Source organism: Gymnoscopelus microlampas (assembly GCF_963454915.1).
Source record: "Gymnoscopelus microlampas genome assembly, chromosome: 24".
Classification (NCBI taxonomy): domain Eukaryota; kingdom Metazoa; phylum Chordata; class Actinopteri; order Myctophiformes; family Myctophidae; genus Gymnoscopelus; species Gymnoscopelus microlampas.
This window is the reverse complement of record NC_139961.1, coordinates 9626281-9649207: the sequence shown is the minus strand read 5'-3', so window position 1 is coordinate 9649207 and position 22927 is coordinate 9626281. Positions and strand designations below refer to the sequence as shown.

Here is a 22927-nt window from a genome sequence, read left to right as displayed (position 1 = left end):
AACAACTTTCACACTCTGATTTTTGACCTCTGACCTTTAGATCTCCCACCATTTCGAATTCTATGAAAAGCAGTAAAAAAGACTCTTCCTTCGTACAGATTGAGCAATCTGTACGAAACTGTATACACATGAACTTTGGACCAATGCCGACAGACGTGAGCAAGCGGATTTTCCATAAGTGAAAACGTTAAGCTTTTATAAGCCAATGAAAATTGCAGTTTTATGACAATTATTCATCTGCCCCTAAAACATACATGCAGACTCGCATTTGTTTGACACTTTGCAATATTGTAGAAGGTCATTCCAAGTATCACTGAAACCAATCTTACTCCAATTGGTCAAAGGGGGGCGCTATAGCAATTTTTTGAAAATGCAAACTTTAAACAGGCAAAAGTCATGCCTCGTTTGGCCGACAGCCGTTAAACCTGCTTACACATGTGCCTTGACTCATGAGGAACACATGTATCACTTTGACCAGTAAGCTCTGCCCTTAGATTGTCTGCAATTTTGAGCAGTTTGAAAAACATTTAAATCCAGGATTTCTGAGCAATTTGCGTGAAAGTGTGTCATGTGTGTGAACTCCCTTTTCACTAGTTCAGGTGTGTAGGTTCAATAGCTTGATAGCTTAATCATCTGCCTTGAAACCACAGGGTTGCTGGTTCGAATCCCACCTCAGGTAGACTTCATTATAATTGCATTGCACATAACATGACTGTATCAATGAGGAACATGTCTATCACTTTGACCAGTAAGCTCCGCCCTTAGATTGTCTGCAATTTTGAGCAGTTTGAAAAACATTTAAATCCAGCATTTCTGAGCAATTTGCGTGAAAGTGTGTCATGTGTGTGAACTCCCTTTTCATCAGTTCGGGTCTGTTGGGCCAATGGCTTAATCATCTGCCTTGATACCACAGGGTCGCTGGTTCAAATCTCACCTCATGCAGACCTCAACTCAATTGCATTGCACACAAAATGACTGTATCAATACATGTGCAATTGTTAAAGATAACGAGAAATGCATACTTGAAAGTAGTTATTTTCAATGTATGACGTAATTCATTTGCCCTTTTGTTTTGTGTTGTTGGATTCTCCTTTCTCACTATCTAATGCTGTCGATTCAATAGCTCCACCAGTAGAGTGTGAGCCTCATGTGCCGAAGGTCCCTGGTTCAAATCCCACTTATTACAGTTTACATTTATATTGCATTATACAAAACATGACCCTGTTAATTCAGACATGTGCAATTTTTAAACAAGAACATGAAATGCTTTTTTGAGAGTAGTTGTTTTTTATGTATGACATACTTTCTTGTGAAAATAGCCGATCTACAATCTCACAACTTTTCAGATAGCAACGCGTTGTGAGCTTGTAGATCGACTATTTTCACAAAAAAAAAAAACTTTATTGGTAAATGTTTTGTGAATCAGTGATCTACAGTAGTTAGCGAAACAGAGGCTTGGTCCATAACAGACGGAAAAACCTATAGATATCAACAGACACCATCAGGGAGGCCATATCTCTAGCTCAATGAGAAGAGAGGCAGCCTGTGAATCCATAGGTCGCTGGTTTGATCCCTGTCCCCAACAATGCATTGAGGTGATCATTATTTGGAATTCTTACTTTGTTACAAACATACTCCTGGTAGCCTGTCTGTCTGTCTGTCTGCCTCTCTCTCACTCTGTCACTGTCTGTCTGCCAATCTGTCACTGTCTGTCTGCCAGTCTGCCAGTCTGTCACTCTGTCACTGTCTGTCTGCCACTCTGTCACTGTCTGTCTGCCAGTCTGCCACTCTGTCACTGTCTGCCAGTCTGCCACTCTGTCACAGTCTGTCTGCCAGTCTGCCACTATCTGTCTGTCTGTCTGCCAGTCTGCCAGTCTGCCAGTCTGCCACTCTGTCTGTCTGTCTGTCTGTCTGTCTGTCTGTCTGCCTGTCTGTCTGCCAGTCTGCCAGTCTGCCACTCTGTCACAGTCTGTCTGTCTGTCTGTCTGTCTGTCTGTCTGTCTGTCTGTCTGCCAGTCTGCCACAGTCTGTCTGTCTGCCAGTCTGCCAGTCTGCCACTCTGTCACTGTCTGTCTGTCTGTCTGTCTGCCACTCTGCCACTCTGTCACAGTCTGTCTGTCTGTCTGTCTGTCTGTCTGTCTGTCTGTCTGTCTGTCTGCCACTCTGTCACAGTCTGCCAGTCTGCCACTCTGTCACAGTCTGCCAGTCTGCCACAGTCTGTTTGTCTGCCAGTCTGCCAGTCTGCCACTCTGTCACAGTCTGCCAGTCTGCCAGTCTGCCACTCTGTCACTGTCTGCCAGTCTGCCAGTCTGCCAGTCTGCCAGTCTGTCACAGTCTGTCTGTCTGCCAGTCTGCCACTCTGTCACAGTCTGCCAGTCTGCCAGTCTGCCAGTCTGCCACTCTGTCACAGTCTGCCAGTCTGCCACTCTGTCACAGTCTGCCAGTCTGCCAGTCTGCCACTCTGTCACAGTCTGCCACTCTGTCACAGTCTGCCAGTCTGCCACTCTGTCACAGTCTGCCAGTCTGCCACTCTGTCACAGTCTGCCAGTCTGCCACTCTGTCACAGTCTGCCAGTCTGCCAGTCTGCCAGTCTGTCACAGTCTGCCAGTCTGCCAGTCTGCCAGTCTGTCACAGTCTGCCAGTCTGCCAGTCTGCCACTCTGTCACAGTCTGCCAGTCTGCCACTCTGTCACAGTCTGCCAGTCTGCCATTATTCTCGAAACCGCTCATTGCTGCTTGCAGCTATATTTCAATTTGTTTCACATTTTTTGCCATCTTCCAGGCTCTCTGAGTCAAAAGAGGTTGCAGATGTCTAACCTTAACTCAAGCCCACCTCTGACACTAAACCTGATAGGACAGGAGTCGATCAGAATAAATTATTATTGTTTTTTATGCCGTGGCTCTGAAATCAGATGGCTGTCTGGCGTCTATAAATCTGTCCGGAGCTAATCTTGCAAACTGCTGGATGAAAAATGAAATAATGGCTCACTAATGTTTCTCCAAAACTACAGTAATGTGCCTCCAAAACTACAGTAATGTGCCAAGTCCACAAAATCAAGCCCCCCACAACCCCCACTATCAGAACCAAGGGTCACATTCAATCCTTTTAATGGAACACAACCATTACCACAGCGTTATACTAGTTGTTTTTCAGATGTTACTTTAGGTGTGTTTTCCTGTAAAGCATTAAAATGGAAAGTATGGGTTGAGTGACTATCAATCAACTCAAATTGACCACAAGGTGGCTCTCTAACACCACAATAGGTGTAGAATCATTACTGACAAAACTGATAACTGTCATTACACAAAATAGAAATATCTTTCTTATAGTCAGGAAATGGTAGGCAGAATAAGCTATACCATATTTTGTCATAACTATTTACTATTTATTATTGTTGTTGTTTTTATGCACATGGAGCATATTGTTTACATAGTGAACTGATGACCAAAATAAGAAAATGCAAAGTGAAGTCAGGCAAAAATAATAGCAGTGGACATCAATGCTGCACAGAAATATGGACCTAAACTATGGATGATACTGGATATAGTGCAGTCTGCTCAGAGCTGTGCACATGAACACTCAGCATGTGCTAGTTAACAATAGCAACCATGAGGCGAGGCCACTACCAGTTTGTACTTGCTATAGCTCTCATGAGGTGAATGAACTACATATGAATGGTGAATATACTATAGCAACACTACTTGTAACAGATTGAGCTAGGGGGTGTAACGGTTCACATATACCGAACTATTTTGGGACAGTGTATTCAGTTTGGTACAAGCATGTACCGCATTAATGCATTCCCATTTTGCGAGCGGAACTCAAAACCGCATGCCCACGTGAACATATTATGGGTGTGCACACCAAGCTACGGCAGCTGCACAGGAAAATCCTCTGTGTTGAATGGAGAACTGATCTACAAGCCAACAACGTTGTGGCTTGCAGTGAGAGCTCCACTGCTCCGAGCATCTCAAAGCCAGCAGCTGTGCCCGGCAGGAGAGCTCACAGGCTGGTTTGAATTCAGCATCAGATTTTCACAGGACTAGAGCTGCAAACTCACCCATATACGATACATTGTACCTGTTATAGTGAGTCTGAATCTCTCTCTCTTTCTCTCTCTGTAGGCTCGTAGTTTGAATGTGAAGACCCAGGTGCGTTCTACCTACCAGGATGTGTGCAGTCTGGAGATCACAGGTACAGATCTATGTAATGTTGACATAAGAATCAGAACCTGTCCGACCTGTTTTCATGCACATTAAACAACCAGCCGAATAATCATTTAAAATAAATCAGTCAAGGTAATTTTCCAAAGGCTTTTGAAAAAACATGACAGTGACTCATGGCATTGCTTTTAATATCCCAGAAGTCCTGTTACATACATTCTTCTTTAGGAAATGGTCCTTTATAAATGTTCTTTATGGTCACGTGACTCTCGTAGGTGACAGCAGAACACGGTTGTGCTTTGGAAAAGTAGACCAGACATGCTGTTGGTATTCATTATATTTGCCCGGAGGGTACACTAGAGTCATATGAAGTACATTCTGTCACCACCAGACATACGCGTACCTCTCAAATTGTATGACTGTGCGTACAAGTATTAAAAGCATATAAATACAACCCAGAAGGAATAATGAATAGTGAGCTGGTCATTATTGAGAAATACACCCTGAGAGATTGATGCAGACCCCGATGCGACCCCCAACCAAATGATCTTTACATTCTACCCTAAGCTGTCTCAAAGCTTGCATAAACCTGTGGGCCCTGCAGGTATCTGATTGAACAGCACATCAGTAACCGGAGTTTGACTCTGCTCGTTATTGCTGAATCTCAATGCACACGTCCTGCCTTGGAATAATAAGGCACATGTTGTACCCCTGGCCAAACCAAAATTGTATAGACCAGGTGTGTACGGTTATTTTAAGACGCACTGGACGGCAGCCATTTTGAAGTGTACCACTGATAAAGGTTGTTTGAATTCAGGCAACAAAATGGTTACTCATTGACATGTAACCACTAGGTGGCAGATACAAGGTGTTACTGTTACATGGAGAAAAATACACCGTTTTCCAAGGTCAGTCAGAGGTGTTTACAAATTGATCTTATCCATCCATCTGATGTGTGTCAGTTATCAAGTGTTCTACTATTGTAGAATTATTCTACAATACAATTTATAATTTAGGCATTTAGCAGACACTCTTCCAGAGTGATTTACAGTCACAAGGTAAACACAAGGTAATACATCAAATGCATAGAAATAGTAATCTAGGATCATAGGTAAACCAAGAACCTGCCATCAGTCTAAAGTGTATAATATCAAACAATAAATAATCTGTACATTGAAACTATACAAACTGTAGGATGCCAGGTCAACTAATTAACCTGGCATCTGTCTATATAACATGCTATCTAAATTACATTTTAACCTTTGCATAAGGTCGTCAAGGCTAGGGCAATAAGTAGGTCAATCTGAGATTGAGCTTTTAATGAAACCAAGTTTCTTCCATGTGTTCAGGTCCCATCCTTCCATCTTGTCTTCATGTCATCAGCCGTCTGCTGACATCTGCACAGAGAGGAGGCTTCTCAGCAGCTCTCTACACACGCACCGCTGTCATGAACACACACACACACACTCAGCAGGTGAGCAACACACACTGCAGTCACACACACACACACACACACACACACACACACACACACACACACACACACACACACACACACACAGAAAAAACTAGAACCACAAGGAATTATCATTGGCACGTTGTCATGATGAGGCACTGAAACATGAACCCAAACTATCCAAACAGAAGTGTGGTGAATTGGTACAAAACCGTACAGAGACGTCTTTTCTTTGGACTCTGGAGAGAGTTGGTCATCACTAGGGTTGGGATACGGAACCAGAGGAACCGGATCAAACATTGAGGAACCGGAATCGGTTCCGTCCCATTTGGGACCTTTTTTCCGGAACCGGTTTCATCACACTGTCAGAGCTGGTATGTGGACTTCACGTCTGTTATACTATTACAATACTAGTGGTTCTCAAGGACCACAATATCTCTGAGAGGGTACAAATGGAACCAAATGGACCCATGAGGGTCCATATGGTTCCATTTGTACCCCCTCAGAGTTACAGACCTGTAAGGGTCCAGTCCCTCTCAGTAACCTAATGAACCCCGGGACACTTATGAATATCACTGTGCTGTGCATGCACCTTAACTTTACCTGATGAGCCTCCAATAAAGCCTCTGGACAAACCATGCGCTGGTGGATCATGGTCTGCATACAGTCCATGTCCATTAGAGCTTGGTGTGTAAGCCTACTCTCTTGCATATGTGAGAGGTAGGACCTGGGAGCTTAGAGCAGGCAGCACCAGCAGCCTATATATGGTAAGAGGAGCTCTCGTGAGAGCAGAGAGAGTCGTGTTTGTTCTTGTCCGTCGTGTGTGGTGTTCCTTGTGTAGCGTCGCTCGCCGGTGGCCAGCACCGTGCCTGCAAACTAACTACAGAGAATCTCTGGTGGTGCTGTGCAGCAGACTCGTGTGGGAGCCTGAAACCACACATATGTGTATTTATGTATTTGCAGTACATTTGCAGAGTCTGAGAGTGCCAGACAGAACCAGACCCTGGTCAGCCCATGCTCCTGCCGTTGGGTGCACGGGTGCCTCGGGCCTATAGGCTGAAACTGGTGACACACAGGATTGTGGTAAGCAGGCAGCCGCTTATGTTCAGTAGTTGCTAAGCTCAAGTAGCTCAAGCACCTTAGGTTCAGTTTACGTGAAGAGTCCTCAGATCAGTGTACCTTCACATTGGTGAACGTGCTGTTCCCTCCCCCCCCTTTTTAAGTGTGCAGTGTTTTAACAAGAGTGTCATTTCATTAGTGTGTATGCGCGCAAATTAAGTCGCAGTTGATCTTAACCTTTTGCAGTGTTGATTATATTAGTCTTATCAGTGTGCTGTGTTATTATTAAAGTCTTATTATTGCCTCCCGGTCAATGCACGTGTTGGTACACGCACACAGTATTCTTCATAAACTTTCTGCTGCTATTTAAATAAAGTGTCCAATGATTGTACGCACAAAAGCCTCTGTCTGTCTTGTTAACCTTGAGTGAGGATATTTGGTCACAACAGTAACAGTAAATGCATAGTTGGTTCAGGGTCTCTCCCCTTAAAGAGAGTGGCGTAGTCACATTGATTTATCCAAAAGTATTATTAGTGTCCATGTGGTCACACATTGTACCAGTATGTAGTATGCTGCAGTACCCCTTCTGGACCAGGAGAGTGCGCTTTGAAGCCTTCTGGTATAGGCTCTACTAACTCTAAAGATAGCACAGGTAACAGCCCCATGGCACGGCCTTCAGCTCTTCTGTCCATCCACACCACATTGCTGTGGACTTAAAAGACCTTTCAGGTGTTTTTCTGCATCGTCTTTGGTGGTAATGTTTTCAGTATGCAGGTTAAATAGGAAGCCAAAGCTCTCTGCTACTGCGCTCTGATCCAGAACCTCAGCCTCAGTACAACAGACAGACACGGCTAGAACACACAATAAATAGTATATACAGTATAACCTGACCCTGTGACATCATCACCTGATCTGCTGCAGACACCCTGCCTCCCCCGCTCACAGATGGACCCTAGACCAAGGGTTCACAAACGTTTAATCTTATTTGAACTGGGGACCCCCCCACCCTGACAAGCACTTGGAATTGTAGGAGTTAAGGCATAACATTTTGTTTGACTCGCTTCCACAGATAGATGTTCGGCTATTTTCACAATGTTTGCCTCTTTCTTAGGTAATATTAGACAATTTGGCCAATTTGGTTAAAAATGTCTTAAAAGTCCTTAAGTAAGACCTGGGGCCGATTCTACAAATATCTTCTAAATCAGTAGTTCTCAAACTTTTTCATGTCAAGGACCCCCAAAATGTATTTGACCACGGACCCCCCAACTGAAAATATTTTGTGCCAGGGGCCCCCAGAAGAGAAGATTTGTGTTAAAACACTTTCAAGATAAAAAAAAGAAATAAATGCAGATGCACAGCTGCTGCGATCTGCTATTTTTGAATAGCCAACACTAAAATCTAAAATGACACACAGATGCTTTCCCGGTTTTAATGTGTTAAACTGTAACTTGTAAAGAAGTGTGCAGATACCCTGTGTTTACACTTACAGTATACTATGTGTTGGTTTGTTTACTGTTGACTGAGAAAACTATGTTGCTCAGTCTTGATTAATTTCACATATCGTCACTGTCGGGGGGGAAACCTCATATGTCCAAAACCTTTCAGGCCGGTCCCTCCCACAACCTGGATCAGAACATTGGGATGTGTTTTTGGAGTAGTTGTGAAAATGATGTGGTCCTGTCCATGTGTTGTTGTGTGTACTGAGGTGAACAGAGCGCATCGAGTGTAGTTCCTTCTCAGTCCGTTGCCAGCAGCAGTAACCTGAGCACATATGGCAGTGTGCCCGCAGATGATCGTCCCATAGCTGGCGGGGCTGTAACCATGCCGACAGCCATACGCAGTACAGTAGTATTGTTGGGCAGCAGTCATCCCATAGCTCGCGGGGCTGTAACCATGGCGACAGAATCTCCTGTGTTTTTGAGACAGACAGACAGACAGACAGACAGACAGCTTGTTCAATTATAGGACGATGACCTGTACTTGCATGATGATGGGAAAGTGCTTTTGAGACCTTAGTGTCAAACCCTGCTGATATTTAAATGCTCTGCCTCCCGTTCTACTCTTAGATATTCTCTGAACCACGAGCAAACCTGCATACTGGACTGGTGTTATAGCAGGCTTATAAGGCACAATGAGATATTTAATCATGGTGCCTTGAACCATTAAGAGCTTTGTAAGAATTTCTATGCTGTATTTTACTGGATGTCAAAGCAGAGAGGCCACTGAAGGAGTGTCTTTTTCTATTAGCTATCAGTACAATTGCAGCATGCACTGACATGTACACACAGCACACAGTCTGTATCTGATCCAACCGGTTTCATACACGCATTTTAATGAACGCTGCAGGGCAAAATATCACATTTCAGTTCCTGTTGACAAATCCTCCCCTTAGACAAATGTGAAGACTGAGAACGCATTGTGTTACCCAGTCAAGTGGTTACTTGGACAGATATTAAAAAGGACATTTTGTTAAATTAAGTCGTTTTATACTTTCATTAGATACAAATTCTGTATTGGATACAAAATCTTGGCAGCATGGTGGCGTAGTGGTTATGTTGACTCACAGAAAGAGGGTTTCATTTTAGGACCCCAGCTGGGGTGTTTTTTTCTGAGTGGGGTTTGCATGTTCTCCCAGTGCTTGTGTTTCCTCCTGGTTCTCTGGTTCCCTCCCACAACAAAAGACATGCACGATAACTTGATGAGTACTCCTGCCAGTGTCCTCGACCAAGGTACTGACATTTATGTGGAGTTGGTCCCTGAGCGCTGCACTGTGGCTGCTCACTGCTCCTGAGTAGTTATGGTTTAAATGCAAAGGACACATTTACCCAAGGGGATAAATAAAGTACACTTTTATATTTAAATTACAATGGTATTGTAGGTAGGCTGCACACTATAATGTTGTGAAGAATGAGGGTTTGTGTGAGTCTTGATGAAATGTGAAGCTGTTTCTCTGCCCAAAGTGTACAGGCCAGTGTTGATACACTCACGACTTGTGTTGTGTTGTGTAACTCAGTGCACACATCAAAGGAAAGCTCACGTTAGGACACATTGTAATACAATGTATTTAAATAATCATTGTTTTTCGAGAGTTCGAGAAAAATCAGTATCCTCCACAATGTATTTAGTTTTTACACATTGTTTTTGCTGTTCTAAACAACACTGTATAATTGTATTACTAGTAACTAAAGCTGTCAAATAATAAAGTGCTGTTGGAAGTACAATAGACCTATAAATAAAGTATTGAAAATGGACAACTAAAGTAAAAGTACCTCAAAATGTACTTAAGTGCAGCTCTACATATATGAATGACTTGCTAAAATGAATACGGGACACATTTATTCCTAAATCAGCTTTAAAATACTTTTTAGCTTTAAAATGTTGTCCTTCAGACAGCCCTGCTTGTTTTGATCTTTCAACATCTTTTTAGCCGCATGCTGAAAGCAGCACGGCTCTATAAACAGCACTAGTCTTAGTCCGACACCCGAGTGACATTTAGTGACACCTAAGTGTCATTGGCTGTCCTGGCTGTCCTTCACACTTCCCCCCTTTTAAGCCCCCCTTTTAGGCCAATGGGGAGACGAAAATGTAATGGACACGTTAGTCAACGAATTAGACGAGACGAAAATGTTAGGGCGGGACGAATGGAGAAGAGATCCAATCAGAATTACTCTTTTTGTGGGACTAGTTGGGAAGGGATCCAATCAGAACGATCCTCATTGTTAGTTAGGTTGATCCACCCGGAAGCAGACCATATTAGGGGCCAGCATGGACGAACACAAATCACAACAAGCCAACGCACAGAGTTACACGTCAGGCCGGAGGGTTAGCCTAAATGCTAGCGTGCTTCATTAGACCTAGTTTGGCTATTAAGTTATTATTTGGCCATGTTCACACTGACTTCAATCTTAGCTATTGTTGGGAAGACCCGTGTGGTGTCACAAAATGTTGCCACCACTTATATAAAAAACATTAGAGCGTTAATCTGCGACACTAAATGTTGCCAGGTTTGGCGAGAGAAACAAGCAATCCAAAAAACAAGTAATCAGGTCTATGAAAAGATTGGGGCAAAAAAAGCCTGCCGCATGCGGCTTTATTATGACTTTGGTCATTCTTGTTTTCTCTTTCAACAAAAAGTTTAATGATTTTAGTTTAACAAAAAACACAAAAAAAATGAACTGTGAATGTGGCCATTACGCAAGCTACATCACCCAGTATTATTTCACTGATTACACATGATGATTTATGAGCAGTATGTGCTTGATGTGTTAAGCCGGCCATATTGTACATTGTCACAGCTGTAATGTTGTGTTGTGTTCCTTTTTTTGCTTGTGTCCTGTTGTCTCCTGTCTCTTTCCCCCAGATACTGTGCTGCCACAGCGTGCGTGCATGCGTGCCTGTCTGTCTGTCTGTCTGTCTGTCTGTCTGTCTGTCTGTCTGTCTGTCTGTCTGTCTGTGTCATTGATGCTATGCTCATTTGAGAAGTGGTTGCTCTCTATTCTAATGACGGCACGTGCACGCGCACGTGCGCGCGCATAAATGTTCCCTCATGTGCTCAGTGCGCACTGCTCACAGAACAGCTCCGACCAGCATTATGATTATTAAATGTGCATAAATAGTAGGAAACATGTTTGTATAGGAAATGACTAGTTTTAGTTTAGTTTTTGTAAATGTTGCCTTGAAATAGAGAAGCTGAAAAGGGTGTCAGGATGTAGGCTATATAAAGAAATTATGTCAACAGATATGGTGGAAAAACAAACAATGTTTTAAATGTAGTCAGTTACATTGTTAATTTAGTTTGTATTTACTTTTCTAGGTTAAGTTAATTCAATTAAAGACATTGTCGTACACACAAACACAAAAGCAAACGTAAAATAATCAGACAACTTGTTTACTTGAACTACTTCATTTTGAGGAGAAAAAAACAAGCCCTCTGAGAAAGGAGGGGGTGTGTGTGTGTGTGTGTGTGTGTGTGTGTGTGTGTGTGTGTGTGTGTGTGTGTGTGTGTGTGTGTGTGTGTGTGTGTGTGTGTGTGTGTGTGTGTGTGTGTGTGTGTGTGTGTGTGTGTGTGTGTGTGTGTCGGGAGGGGGGGTGAGTGAGTCAGGGTGAGACAGAGGAGAGGAGGGCGGGATGGAGATACGGGGGCAGACAGAGTTTGAGACGAGGGTGAGAAAGATGACACCTCCAAAGTTATACAGTGTATGTGAGGACGTAGTTTAACGCACCTGACGACCTGAGCTATTGTTATGCTAAGTAGCCAGGTACTCGCTCGGCGCACGGATCGAGTGGAATGCATTCTTGCATGCACGCGCGTGCACATCCGTGCATGTGCCTGCGCGTCCCCCTGGCCAAATAAGTGGTTGCTCGGCGTGCAACCCCGTCCACTGAGCATTGCACCCCTTGTGTGTGTGTGTGTGTGTGTGTGTGTGTGTGTGTGTGTGTGTGTGTGTGTGTGTGTGTGTGTGTGTGTGTGGTTTTTGGTTTTACCAAGAAACAAGGGAACTGGCTGGTTTAACACAAAGGTCTTCATAGTGTGATGCACATATGAAACATTTCTAAGAAAACACAGAAACAGATTCTCAGTATTTCCTTGTTGTGTGGGTGGATGTGAGTGGTGTGAAGTCTGCTCTGAGGACATGGCTAAAACCACTGTCTCATGCATGTCACGCTCAACAGTGTGAACTCGCTACTAACCGTACATTCCGTTGATAGGCTTTTTAATGGGTTAATGATTAACCCATTAGGTCAGGCTCCTGCCCTCCCAAAAGTCTATGCAGAGTCTATACAGGGCCCTGGCATCTATTGTTGACTCAGGATATCTTGGTGCTATTGCCTCCTAGCAGGTTTAGAGTTACTATTTATGTTATCACCCAAATACAATGTCATATTGGGAATACAGAAAGAGTTTGAAAATATGAGGGTTTTGTATGCAGCCATAAATGTATTTGCATACTCTTTTTTTTTTTCTTTTTGCTATACACTCTACTTTGCTTACCTCTGTGACGCAACATAAATCTATCTATATCCATCTATAAATGCATTAAATCTCTGATTGTGAGTGTCCCCCACATATCTCTGTGTTCTCTGTGTGTGCCGGACGCCAACAGTATAACAGAGCGGGTCTGCAGATTCCACACATGTGCAGTTTGATGATCATCCCATAGCTTGCGGGGCTGTAACCTCGGCGACGACTAATCTGACAGGAGCTAATCCACAACTCATTGATAGATATTCCTGTGCGTATTCTCCAGTGATTGTGGCATGCAGTTATATATTCCACAAACAGGCCTAGGCCTAGCAAAATAATAGATAGCCCATACGCGGTAAACTATGGTCTATCATAGTCTGACTTGAAAAATGATAATGGTCACATTTAATAGTATTTTTTTTGTTCTTCAAAATGCATTTTTTATATAGGAAAATAGCTGATCTACTGTACAAGCTCACAATCTGGCATGATGAGGTTGTGCAGCCTGTATATTTTCGTTATTTGATTTATGAGCAGTATGTGCTGGGGTATTGGGTCTACCAGCACAAAGGACTGATTGTGTCGCTCAGTCTACTCTCAGTATACTTTACAGGTTATTGTTAAGACATCATTATTAAGAATTAGCTGTGTGTCAGGGGTTAATTCTAAGAGGACACATTTAAGCACAGAGACAAGCCCACGATCACCTTCTCGATCAGGACATGCATAAATGCTCTGTATAACTTTAGACACCCTGCTGTAGAGTGAACACTGTTCCAGATGGTTGCAAACGTCTAAACTAAAATAGACAAAAAGTTGTTGTGTATTCAATACTTTATTAATCTCACACATGGGTAGTGTGCAGTGGTGCATTTCCATCATGACACTTATCATAACCTCTATGATGAATGTATGATCGTGGGATGGTTTGATCAGTATAGCTTCCACCTCCCTTCAGCCTCAGGGAGAGGTTGAACTGCTGCTAGAATGGTGCTGCTAGCTACTGAGCACACATACTGTGAGCCACCCTGTGACCCTGGGATTGGTGTTGTCCAGATCCGTGGCCTTGTTCATGACAATCCTGGAGAGTTTTCTCCTCACTTGGTTGGTTGTAAATATCAGGGGTGAGGGGGGATCTTGTACTTGTTGCCTGGCTGTGTGTAGGGGAGGGGTGGCAACCAATGATCTACTTATTACTTCCTGTGTTGGGGGGCTGTGAGTGGAGGCAGAATTGTGCAGGCAGGCAGAGGGAGGGGGAAAGAGTTTTTGGGGGAGGGGGGGGGCATCTCAATTGGGACATCTGGGGCCCTCTGGGGAAGGATGTGTGTGGGTGGGTGGTTATTTGTGCAGTGGTGGTAGGTAGGCGTGTTTGAGTATAGGTGTTATATGAACAACTTTTGTTCTGCACCTTTCCTCTGCTGCTAAAACCCTGTGATCATCCTGTTCTCTGTGCATGCATGTGCGTGTTTGTAGATTTCCTTCTTGTGAATTGCTGTCAAGGATTTTTTTTTTCTGTTTTAAAGCGGAACCATTTTATTGTTCAAACTTCAAAGGCAACAAGGCATTGTCTTTCCTATTGCATATATCAGTCAGAATTAAATCATATATTTTGGTCAGTTCAGTATAATTCCTTGATGTGAAAAAAACAATCTTTACAGTCTTGTTTTTTGTCTCTCTCAGTTGCTGCACAACTAGTAGCTGTACTCAGTTGCAGGACAGCTCTAGAACAATGAGAACGCCTCTCCCCTCTGTGTCTGGAGATGTTGTATCTAAATGCTGCTGGTTGTGGTCTTCATTAGGCCTGGCCGTGCACTGTGAGTATTCAAAGTCACTAAACTACCACATCACTCACTCAGGGATTTGTTTCCTGACACTTTATAGCTGTAGCAACTACAAAGGTCACCACAGTATTAACCCAAACACTGAATTGCCGATGCACGCTATGAACATTATTCAAAACACTCCGCTGTAACAATGTTACACCTTATTTTCAGAATCATGATTTGTCAATTAACATCATACATTGCTAGTCATCATCATTATGTACAATACCACATAGTCCTCACCACTATTATGAACTTTTCATAATTGTCTCCGCCAGGCCGAAGGCATGGCCGAGACTACCGTACAGAGACATATTTTCTTGGAACACTGGAGAGAGCTGGTCATCACAACAAACTGGGCGGGTCTGTCAACTTTCTCCATCACCATGGTAACCAGAGAAGCAGATGCCATCTCCTTAAATGAGGTGTGATGCACCCCCACAGTCACAGTCCCTCTCAGTAACCTAATGAACCCTGGACAATCCATGCCCGAAATGAGAGGGTACGTACTGTAAGGCCAGAGAAATCTATGCTTTTTCCCACCAAAATATTTTTTTATGGTCACCAAAGGATACTCATGATGAATATCCCTGTGCTGTATCCCTGTGCTCTCAACACACTGCTGTTGTGGAACATGGATGTCAGTTTATTTCCCCCTTTTTTCTCAAAGTGGAAACAGAATGAGGTGCTGCTCTCAGCTCAGTGCACACATCAAAGCAAAGGTCACATCAGGACACGTTATGTAGAATAAAATAGCCTAATGTATGTTCAGTATTTCAAAATCATTGTTTTTAGAGAGTTTGAGAAACATTCATAGCCTCCACAGTGTATTGTATTTTAACGTTCTGTACGGTTCTAAACCAGTGTTTGTTTTTCCTGGCCCAGAGGTGACACAATGCACTTCTATTGAAATCACACAACATCATCATCTACACACCCGCAGCAGTACGATATACAAATACCACAGCGTCACATTTAAACATGGTAGTATAATATAATTATGTATATTGGGTCAATTAATTCAGCATTTTTATTAGTATCCGACCTAGTAGTAGTTGCAAGTTTCAATTGTTACACAAACGTGTTGTTTTGTGTGTTCCTGCCTGCAGGGCGTGCAGGCGTTGAGTGACAGAAAGCCTATGAGATCATATTATATCCACTGAACTAAGTTGAACTAAACATTACTGAGGTAGCTCTTGGCCTCAAATGCACTATAACTCACTTCCTGAAAAGCTCTGTTCAGGCAGTTGATTTTGATTGTGTGTGCAGGTGCACAGACACTATACTGTATGTGTGTGTAGTTACAAGGTCTCTGCTTGACACCCTGCTCAATCCGATTGCCATGGTGATCCTTGTAAATAATTGGTTTATCTAATTTAGAAATAGATGTATAGAATATTTCACATCACAAAACCGTAAATGCTGACACATTACAAGCTACATAACATCAACCAGTGTTGTTTCAGTTACGTAAAGAAAGTGATGATGACTTATGAGCAGTATGTACTAGAAGTGTCAAGTCAGCCATATTGTTCTTTTAGGGCTGTGGTGTTGTGTGTTTTTTCTTGTTTCCTGTTCTCATGTGCCTCTCCCCCAGATAACCACACTGCCTGCCTTCTTACAGTTGCAGTGAGTGATTGGAGTGACTCATTGAAATGAACGGGCGGCCAGGTTTTTAATCTCTCATGCACTTCTCTTTATACATCCATGTCTGCATTACAGATGAGGTAGTTTCTGGTTCTGGTATATTCTGTTGGTGCACCGTCACCATGTTTATACACAATATTTTGATCCATGTGTACAACATAAATAGATGTTTAATGTTTTACATTGAGCACAATACTGGACTGAATTGAAATGTATACGCAAAAATAAACTTCACATATAAATTCATGCACACAAAGTAGATTTCAAGAATCTGTTACAGAAGCAGTTACAGAAGGTTCAGGCAGATTCTCGTACATATTCTGCTGTTGCACCGTCACCATGTTTTACACTATATATTTGATCCTTGTGCACACAACAGATGTTTAAATATGCTCCGTTTTACATTGAGCACAATGTACTGCGTGAGGACAATTTAAATATATAGGCCTATACAAAAATAAACTTTACAGATAAAAGCCTGCACACAAAGTAGCTTTGAAGAATTTTTAAATCTTTTGTAAATTATTATGTATTCAGCAGTAATTTCTGTAAAAATCGTACAATAGCCAAGCATTTTCAGTCAAATGTCATGCATTCACAGTATTAAAAACAATTACAATGTTGCATTCTGCAGCGATGAAACTGCACTGTGGTCAGTGTGTGATCACAATATGAATATGATATTCTGAAATTTCCTCTGCTGCCCCTGTGAACAGCCGAGTGTGTGTGTGTGTGTGTGTGTGTGTGTGTGTGTGTGTGTGTGTGTGTGTGTGTGTGTGTGTGTGTGTGTGTGTGTGTGTGTGTGTGTGTGTGTGTGTGTGTGTGTGTGTGTGTGTGTGTGTGTGTGTGTGTGTGTGGCCCATGAGCAAAGGGGGCAGAGTGCGTGAATAGTCATAGTCATCCAAGGACGGAACAGAATGCATGGGGGCGTGGGTTGTGTACCTAAATGTCTACCGGCACAAAGGACTGACTGTGTCGCTCAGTTTATTCTCAGTATACTTTACAGATTATTGTTAAGACATAATTATTAAAAGGATCTCTGGCTAATAAGCCTTATGCCTTAATACATCATAATTGCCCTCTATAACTAAAATTGTACTATTTACTTTATAATAGTTAATATTTTACTCAAGGAGGATAACACCCATCACAAACAAAGTTGCATTTGCAAATAAAATATATTTAAAATATTGTTTTGATGCTCATATTAACCTTAGGAAGTATTAAGTCGTTTTTTAATAGCACATGCATTCCATAAATTCCATAGGGCTGGACCACACATGGACAAATGACGTCATCAACTCGCGACAGGCATTGTCCCCCTTGAGTAAAAGATGAACTATTTCTAAAATAAATAAAATATCTAAGGTGTTTTTAATTATAATGTATTAAGGCACATTAGGCTTATTAGCCAGGGATCCTTTTAAGAATTTGCTGTGTGTCAGGGGTTAATTCTAAGAGGCCACATTTAAGCACAGAGACGAGCATCCTGTTTCCATCTAGCAGAAGCAGCCCAGTATCACCTCTCAATCAGGAAATGATAACCACCGACATGCATAAACGCTCTGTATAACTTTAGACACCCTGCTGTAGAGTGAACACTGTGTTCCCGATGGTTGTAAACGTCTAAACTAAAATAGACAAAATCAGTCAGAATTAATTCATAAAACTGTATAAAGTGTAAATATACACTCCATAAAGTGTATATTTTGGTCAGTTCAGTATAATTCCTTGATGTGAAAAAGTCAAACGTTACAGTTTTCTTTTTTGTCTCTCTCTCTGTACACACAGTAGCTGTACTTTCAGTTGCAGGACGGTGCTCTAAAACAGTGTGAAAGCCTCTGAGTCGTTGCTCTGTGTCTGAGGATGTTGTGTCTAAATGCTGCTGGTTGTGATCATAGTCCTGGCCGTGCACTGTGGGTATTCAATGTCACTAAACTACTGTAACACATCACTCACTCAGGGATTTAGCTGCCTGACACTTTCTAGCTGTAGCAACTACAAAGGTCACCACAGCATTAACCCAAACACTGAATTTTTTTTTTCATCTAACTACGCCGATGCACGCTATGAACACTATTCAAAACATGCAAGCTCCTCTGTGGTGTGGCTCTTCGTCAAAGCCTTAAAATGGCCATATTGCATGAAACCTCATTTAATTCAAGGCCTGTGTTGAAAAAAAGATTTTAAAAAAGGTAGACATTGTGCTGCACCTAATTTTCAGAATTATGATTTGTCAATTAACATCATACATTGCTAGTCATCATTATTATATACAATACCACTGTGTCACCACTATTATGAACTTTTCATAAAATTCATACTGATTAATGTTTTTTTTTACTTTTCATTCTATTTCCCCGCCCAGGAATTCACACATCTGAAAGGCATTCTGTGGTAAAGTGTCTATTGTTTTTTTTCTGCACAGTGTTTGTGGGCACATGCATGCATGCACGCTCACAAGTGTGTCCAAAAACACTTGCTTTTGAAGTGAGACTAGAACAGACAGCAGCTCAGTCTATTGTGCAACACTGAAGCCCAATGTAGGACTACACAGCTAATGGACAAAGTGAGTAAGTTGACATTTAAACATATTTTACAAAAAAAATGCATTATATTGTAATCACTTAATGCATAATATTAATATGTACATTATTAACATATCGTCAATGTCGGGCGGAATCCTTGTATCTCCATATTTAAACTTTTTTTGTTTTTGTGAAAATGTATACCCTACTTCATCATACAAGAGTGTCCCATAAAGTAGTGAAAATTACATATCTGCTATTTCAAAATGTTTTTATTTTTTTTGTTAATTATGAAATTGGAACGGTTTTGGACATACAAGGTTTCCACCTTGACGATGATATGCTTTTACTAACCACTTAAACCCTATATAATTTGTTGTACGTCAAATAGAGAGTAGCTCACTTTTGTTTTGCATTGCAATACGTTGCTTGTAGATCTGCTATTTTCACCAAATGTTCACCTATTATGTCAGGCCCAGAACAGGGACACCAGGGTTCACATGGTTAATTAACTTGAATTACTTTGTTTGTGTGGTTCATTAAGATGTCTACAGATACTTCTGACAAGCCAGGCACATCAACACGTGTGAGGTCTGGTGGAGGAGTCAGGAGGGAGAGGCAGGAGGAGAGAGGAGAGGAGGAGAACGTGGAGAATGAAGGAGCAGACAGTCTGAGAGACCACAGCTCTGGCTCACAGGGGGTTACAGGAGATCAAGGTACACATTAACACACTCACAGTGTCTATCTCTTCTCACATCATTACAGCAGCTTGTCACACAATATTTCAAATAATAGTTACCAATGGTTACAGGGACATACCACTATACTGAATAAATGACAATCAAAGGAAACATTATGAATATTAAAGCCTGTTCCTCCTTGTGTTTTATTTTGCCTCTCATTTCATCATGTGCTATTTTAGATAAAGTCACAATTGGACCGAGCGATGGAGTGGCCATAGAGATTGTATATACAGTTTAAGACATGTTCAACTACAAGTGTGCATCAAAAATATTCACTTTTCAGCAGAATCCATTGCACCAGATCAGTTAACTATATACCACTGGTTGTCAAAAATTACCAATGAATGTACACTCTTTGAAATTAAACGATGAAACTGATCATATTAAAGTTTGACTCTATTCTATTATCCTCCAGCTGTCCAGAGAGAACTCAACCTCCTCCAGAGAAAACTCATCCTCCAGAGAGAACTCAACCTCCAAAGAGAACTCACCATCCAGAGAGACATCGTCAGAGCGTGTGCAGTGATTCTTACGCTGCTGTTTGCTATATTCGCAGTGAGAACCGTAGACAAGGTCATGGACTGTGAGTATCAGATGCAGGGGCAGGAGTGGTAACAGAAATCATACAACATAAAGTAGTTAGCTTGGCAGGTGTAGCACCTTATGCTCGCATGCCACCATTGGCATGGGGGAGGGTAATCACTGGCACACTGACATAAGTGTGAGAGAGATTTTAAAATATATATATATAAAATACATATTTTTTAAATGTATTAAATTCATTTAAATACTCTTGAATCTGCATGCAAATTACCTCCTGCACGTAATCTTTCCTACTACCCATGCTGCCTATCTTATATAGTTTGGTGTACACCTCACAGACTGTGGCCTATGTCACACGTCAGCTTGCAATGATTGCACAATCACATTGTTGCGGTTCTGGCTCAGAGACGATGGCAAAACATGGAAAAGAAAGCTAAAATAGGCTAGATGTTCAGGCATTCCAGCCCACATGGACAGACAAATATTAGTTTGGTTATGTTTGTCTTGAAATGGTGTTAAGTGCCACTTTGAGTCTGTAGTTTTTATTAACTTGGAATCCCCATCACTTATGTCATTGGCAGGCAGACTTTTGAACTGTCCATAGCCCACCAGTGAGACGTAGAGTGAATATACGGAAATTGACTTATAATGAGCACATGAAGGTTTTTTCCCTTAAATGGGTTAATATATTTCTTTGCACTCTGACGTGAACATTTTAGTCCTTTATTGACTAGGTTTCATGTTATTCAGTCTGCTCTCACTACAGATAAGAGCATCTGCAAAATTCCTAAATTGTAAATTGAACTAGTCTCTTACTGTCCAAGCAAGGCAACAACCAAATGACCTATCGAAACATGTCACCCCAGTGGCTGCAGTTTTAATCGTAAATCCAGTGCTGATCGATTGCCCGTAAAATGAAAGCCAGCCTGTTCATCCTAGATGATCTGAAATATTGATGTTTTCTTCTTCTCAAAGCTCCTTTTCAGCACAGATGCTTGACCTCATTATGAACAGTAGCAACAACTGTGTTTATCGTCATCTTTTGGTCCTTTGCAGGTAATTCAGCCAATGACAAACCAACTATGGGACAGACCAATTGTGACAACCTGACCCTGGAGCGAGACCAGTTAAAAAGTGAAGTATACCAGCTTCAGAGAGACACAGCAGGTGAGGGACACCTTTTTGATGGAATTATAAATGTATAATGATTGATTTTTGTTATTGTCAGAGATGTAGTGGTACAAACTTTTAGTAAACCCTCATCATTGCCAGTTTATCACCATTGTCATAAAAATGCACTTTTCCTTTTTTTTTAAATCAAAATGTAGATACACAGTTAATGTCCTACTATCACTTACTGACTCTGCTAATATAGATAGATAGATAGATAGATACCTTTATTGATCCCGCCGGGGAAATTCAGTCTCCCAGAGGCAGCACAGCAGTTAAGAGTTATCAGTGGTGGACAAAGTACTCAACCCCAGTACTTGAGTAAAAGTACAGATACTCAAATTTACTCCACTACAAGTAAAAGTAGCTCAGTCAAAATGTTACTCGACTAAAAGTACAAGTAATTGCTTTTAAATATTCTTAACTATTCAAAAGTATATGCTTTTAAGAATACTTAAGTGCAAGTACAAGTAAAAGTATTAGTACATTTATTTTATTTATATATATATATACAAGAAAACTGGATTAAGTAGATTTCATTTCACCATAATTTTTAAATATTTCAGGGTTACGATATTTTGAAGATTATGTTACGTCTGTAGTGTAATGTGCAGCAGGTGTAGAAAACCTAAAATCTTTCTTTCACAGATCTGCTGTGTTCAGTCAAGTCGTGTTCCAGTGGATGGCAGAAGTTTGGTTGCAGCTGTTATTACAGATCTACTGAAGAGAAAAGCTGGGAGGAAAGCAGAGAACATTGTCTGAAGACAGGAGCACATCTGGTGGTCATCAGCAGTGAAGAAGAACAGGTTAGTGTATCAGGAGTCCATCATCCAAATCCCTCATTAATTATAGTGAAATCCTGAATGTATTAGAGAAAATGAATTTTCGTTCAATCATTGACAAATTATCAGGTATTCGTCAGAGAATTGGACAAGGCCAATTCACGCTGGGATGGAGCATCATGGATTGGTCTGAACAAAACTAAGGGAGGCTGGACGTGGGTCGATGGAACGCCAGCAACAGGGTGAGACATTTTATAAATGTTTTCAAGATTAATTCTATCAAAGTCACTGTATGTGAGTGAGTGGATGTGGTTAAAACATTGTTTACTCTGCAGGTATTGGGTTACTGTACCTTTTAATGAACGGCCTGACAGCGAAGGCGTGAACTGTGCAGAATACTTGCACCAAAAAGGAGCATGGTCTAATTTGTTGTGTTCATATAAAAAAGCTTGGATCTGTGAGAAGTCGTTGAAGAAAGTGCAGCTTAGTGCTCTGCTCTGTGAAGTTAAACAGTAGTAATTACTAGTGAAAATGAGAACATCTGAAACATTTTATTGTACAGATTTATAAACTGTTAAACCCATTATCACATTAATACAAACCACCAAATATTATGGCTTAGTGTGGTTATTAATTTTGCTTTAAGGACACAGTGTTTGCACCATCAATTTGGAAATGAGGAATGCAATACAGTATAATAGCATTATGTGCACCAAGCTCATCACCAAGCTCAGAGACTGAATTCAACACCGCCCTCTGCAACTGAATCCTGGACCTCCTGACAGACAAACCCAAGGTCACAATACAACCAATACAACTGTATATGGCTGTGTAGATGCAATTTAATTACATTTTACTATGTCATTCTGTTTTGCAAAATGTGCTATTACTGTTTTTATTGTGGCTTTTTATTATCATTTGTGTTGTTGTCACACTGTTCAGGAGGCTTTAAGTACAGTTATTTCACTACTTGCAATGTTGCCACAGCTGTATCATTTATCACAGCAAGTGAAAATAAAATAAAAAGTGTTACACTGATTCTTTGATA

At 41.5% G+C, this 22927-nt stretch overlaps 2 protein-coding genes across 4 annotated transcripts in view; both read left to right on the top strand.

Moving 5' to 3' along the window:
- The window catches only part of LOC311040356 (protein downstream neighbor of son homolog), a 23520-nt gene extending 9062 nt beyond the window's left edge, over positions 1-14458 (top strand). Inside the window, exons 4-6 of the mRNA XM_084050599.1 lie at positions 4125-4194; positions 5513-5637; positions 14324-14458. Of these exons, the coding sequence (XP_083906725.1) occupies positions 4125-4194; positions 5513-5637; positions 14324-14338 (210 nt within the window). The 3' untranslated portion in view covers positions 14339-14458. The remainder of the gene's footprint in view (positions 1-4124; positions 4195-5512; positions 5638-14323) is intronic.
- Positions 14345-22927, top strand: LOC311040349 (C-type lectin domain family 10 member A-like). 3 transcript variants are annotated; one of them, XM_084050587.1, is made up of 10 exons: positions 14345-14457; positions 14745-16137; positions 17905-18029; positions 18482-18682; positions 19186-19357; positions 19800-19967; positions 20984-21094; positions 21746-21903; positions 22009-22121; positions 22215-22927. In XM_084050587.1, exons 4-10 carry the CDS (start codon positions 18674-18676, stop codon positions 22393-22395), a joined length of 912 nt encoding a protein of 303 aa, XP_083906713.1. In that variant the 5' UTR covers positions 14345-14457; positions 14745-16137; positions 17905-18029; positions 18482-18673; the 3' UTR covers positions 22396-22927. The 3 variants fall into 3 exon arrangements, with proteins under 3 accessions (XP_083906713.1, XP_083906712.1, XP_083906714.1); XM_084050586.1 differs by having other exon boundaries at positions 14745-18029; positions 18542-18682; XM_084050588.1 differs by having other exon boundaries at positions 14745-18029; positions 18482-18686.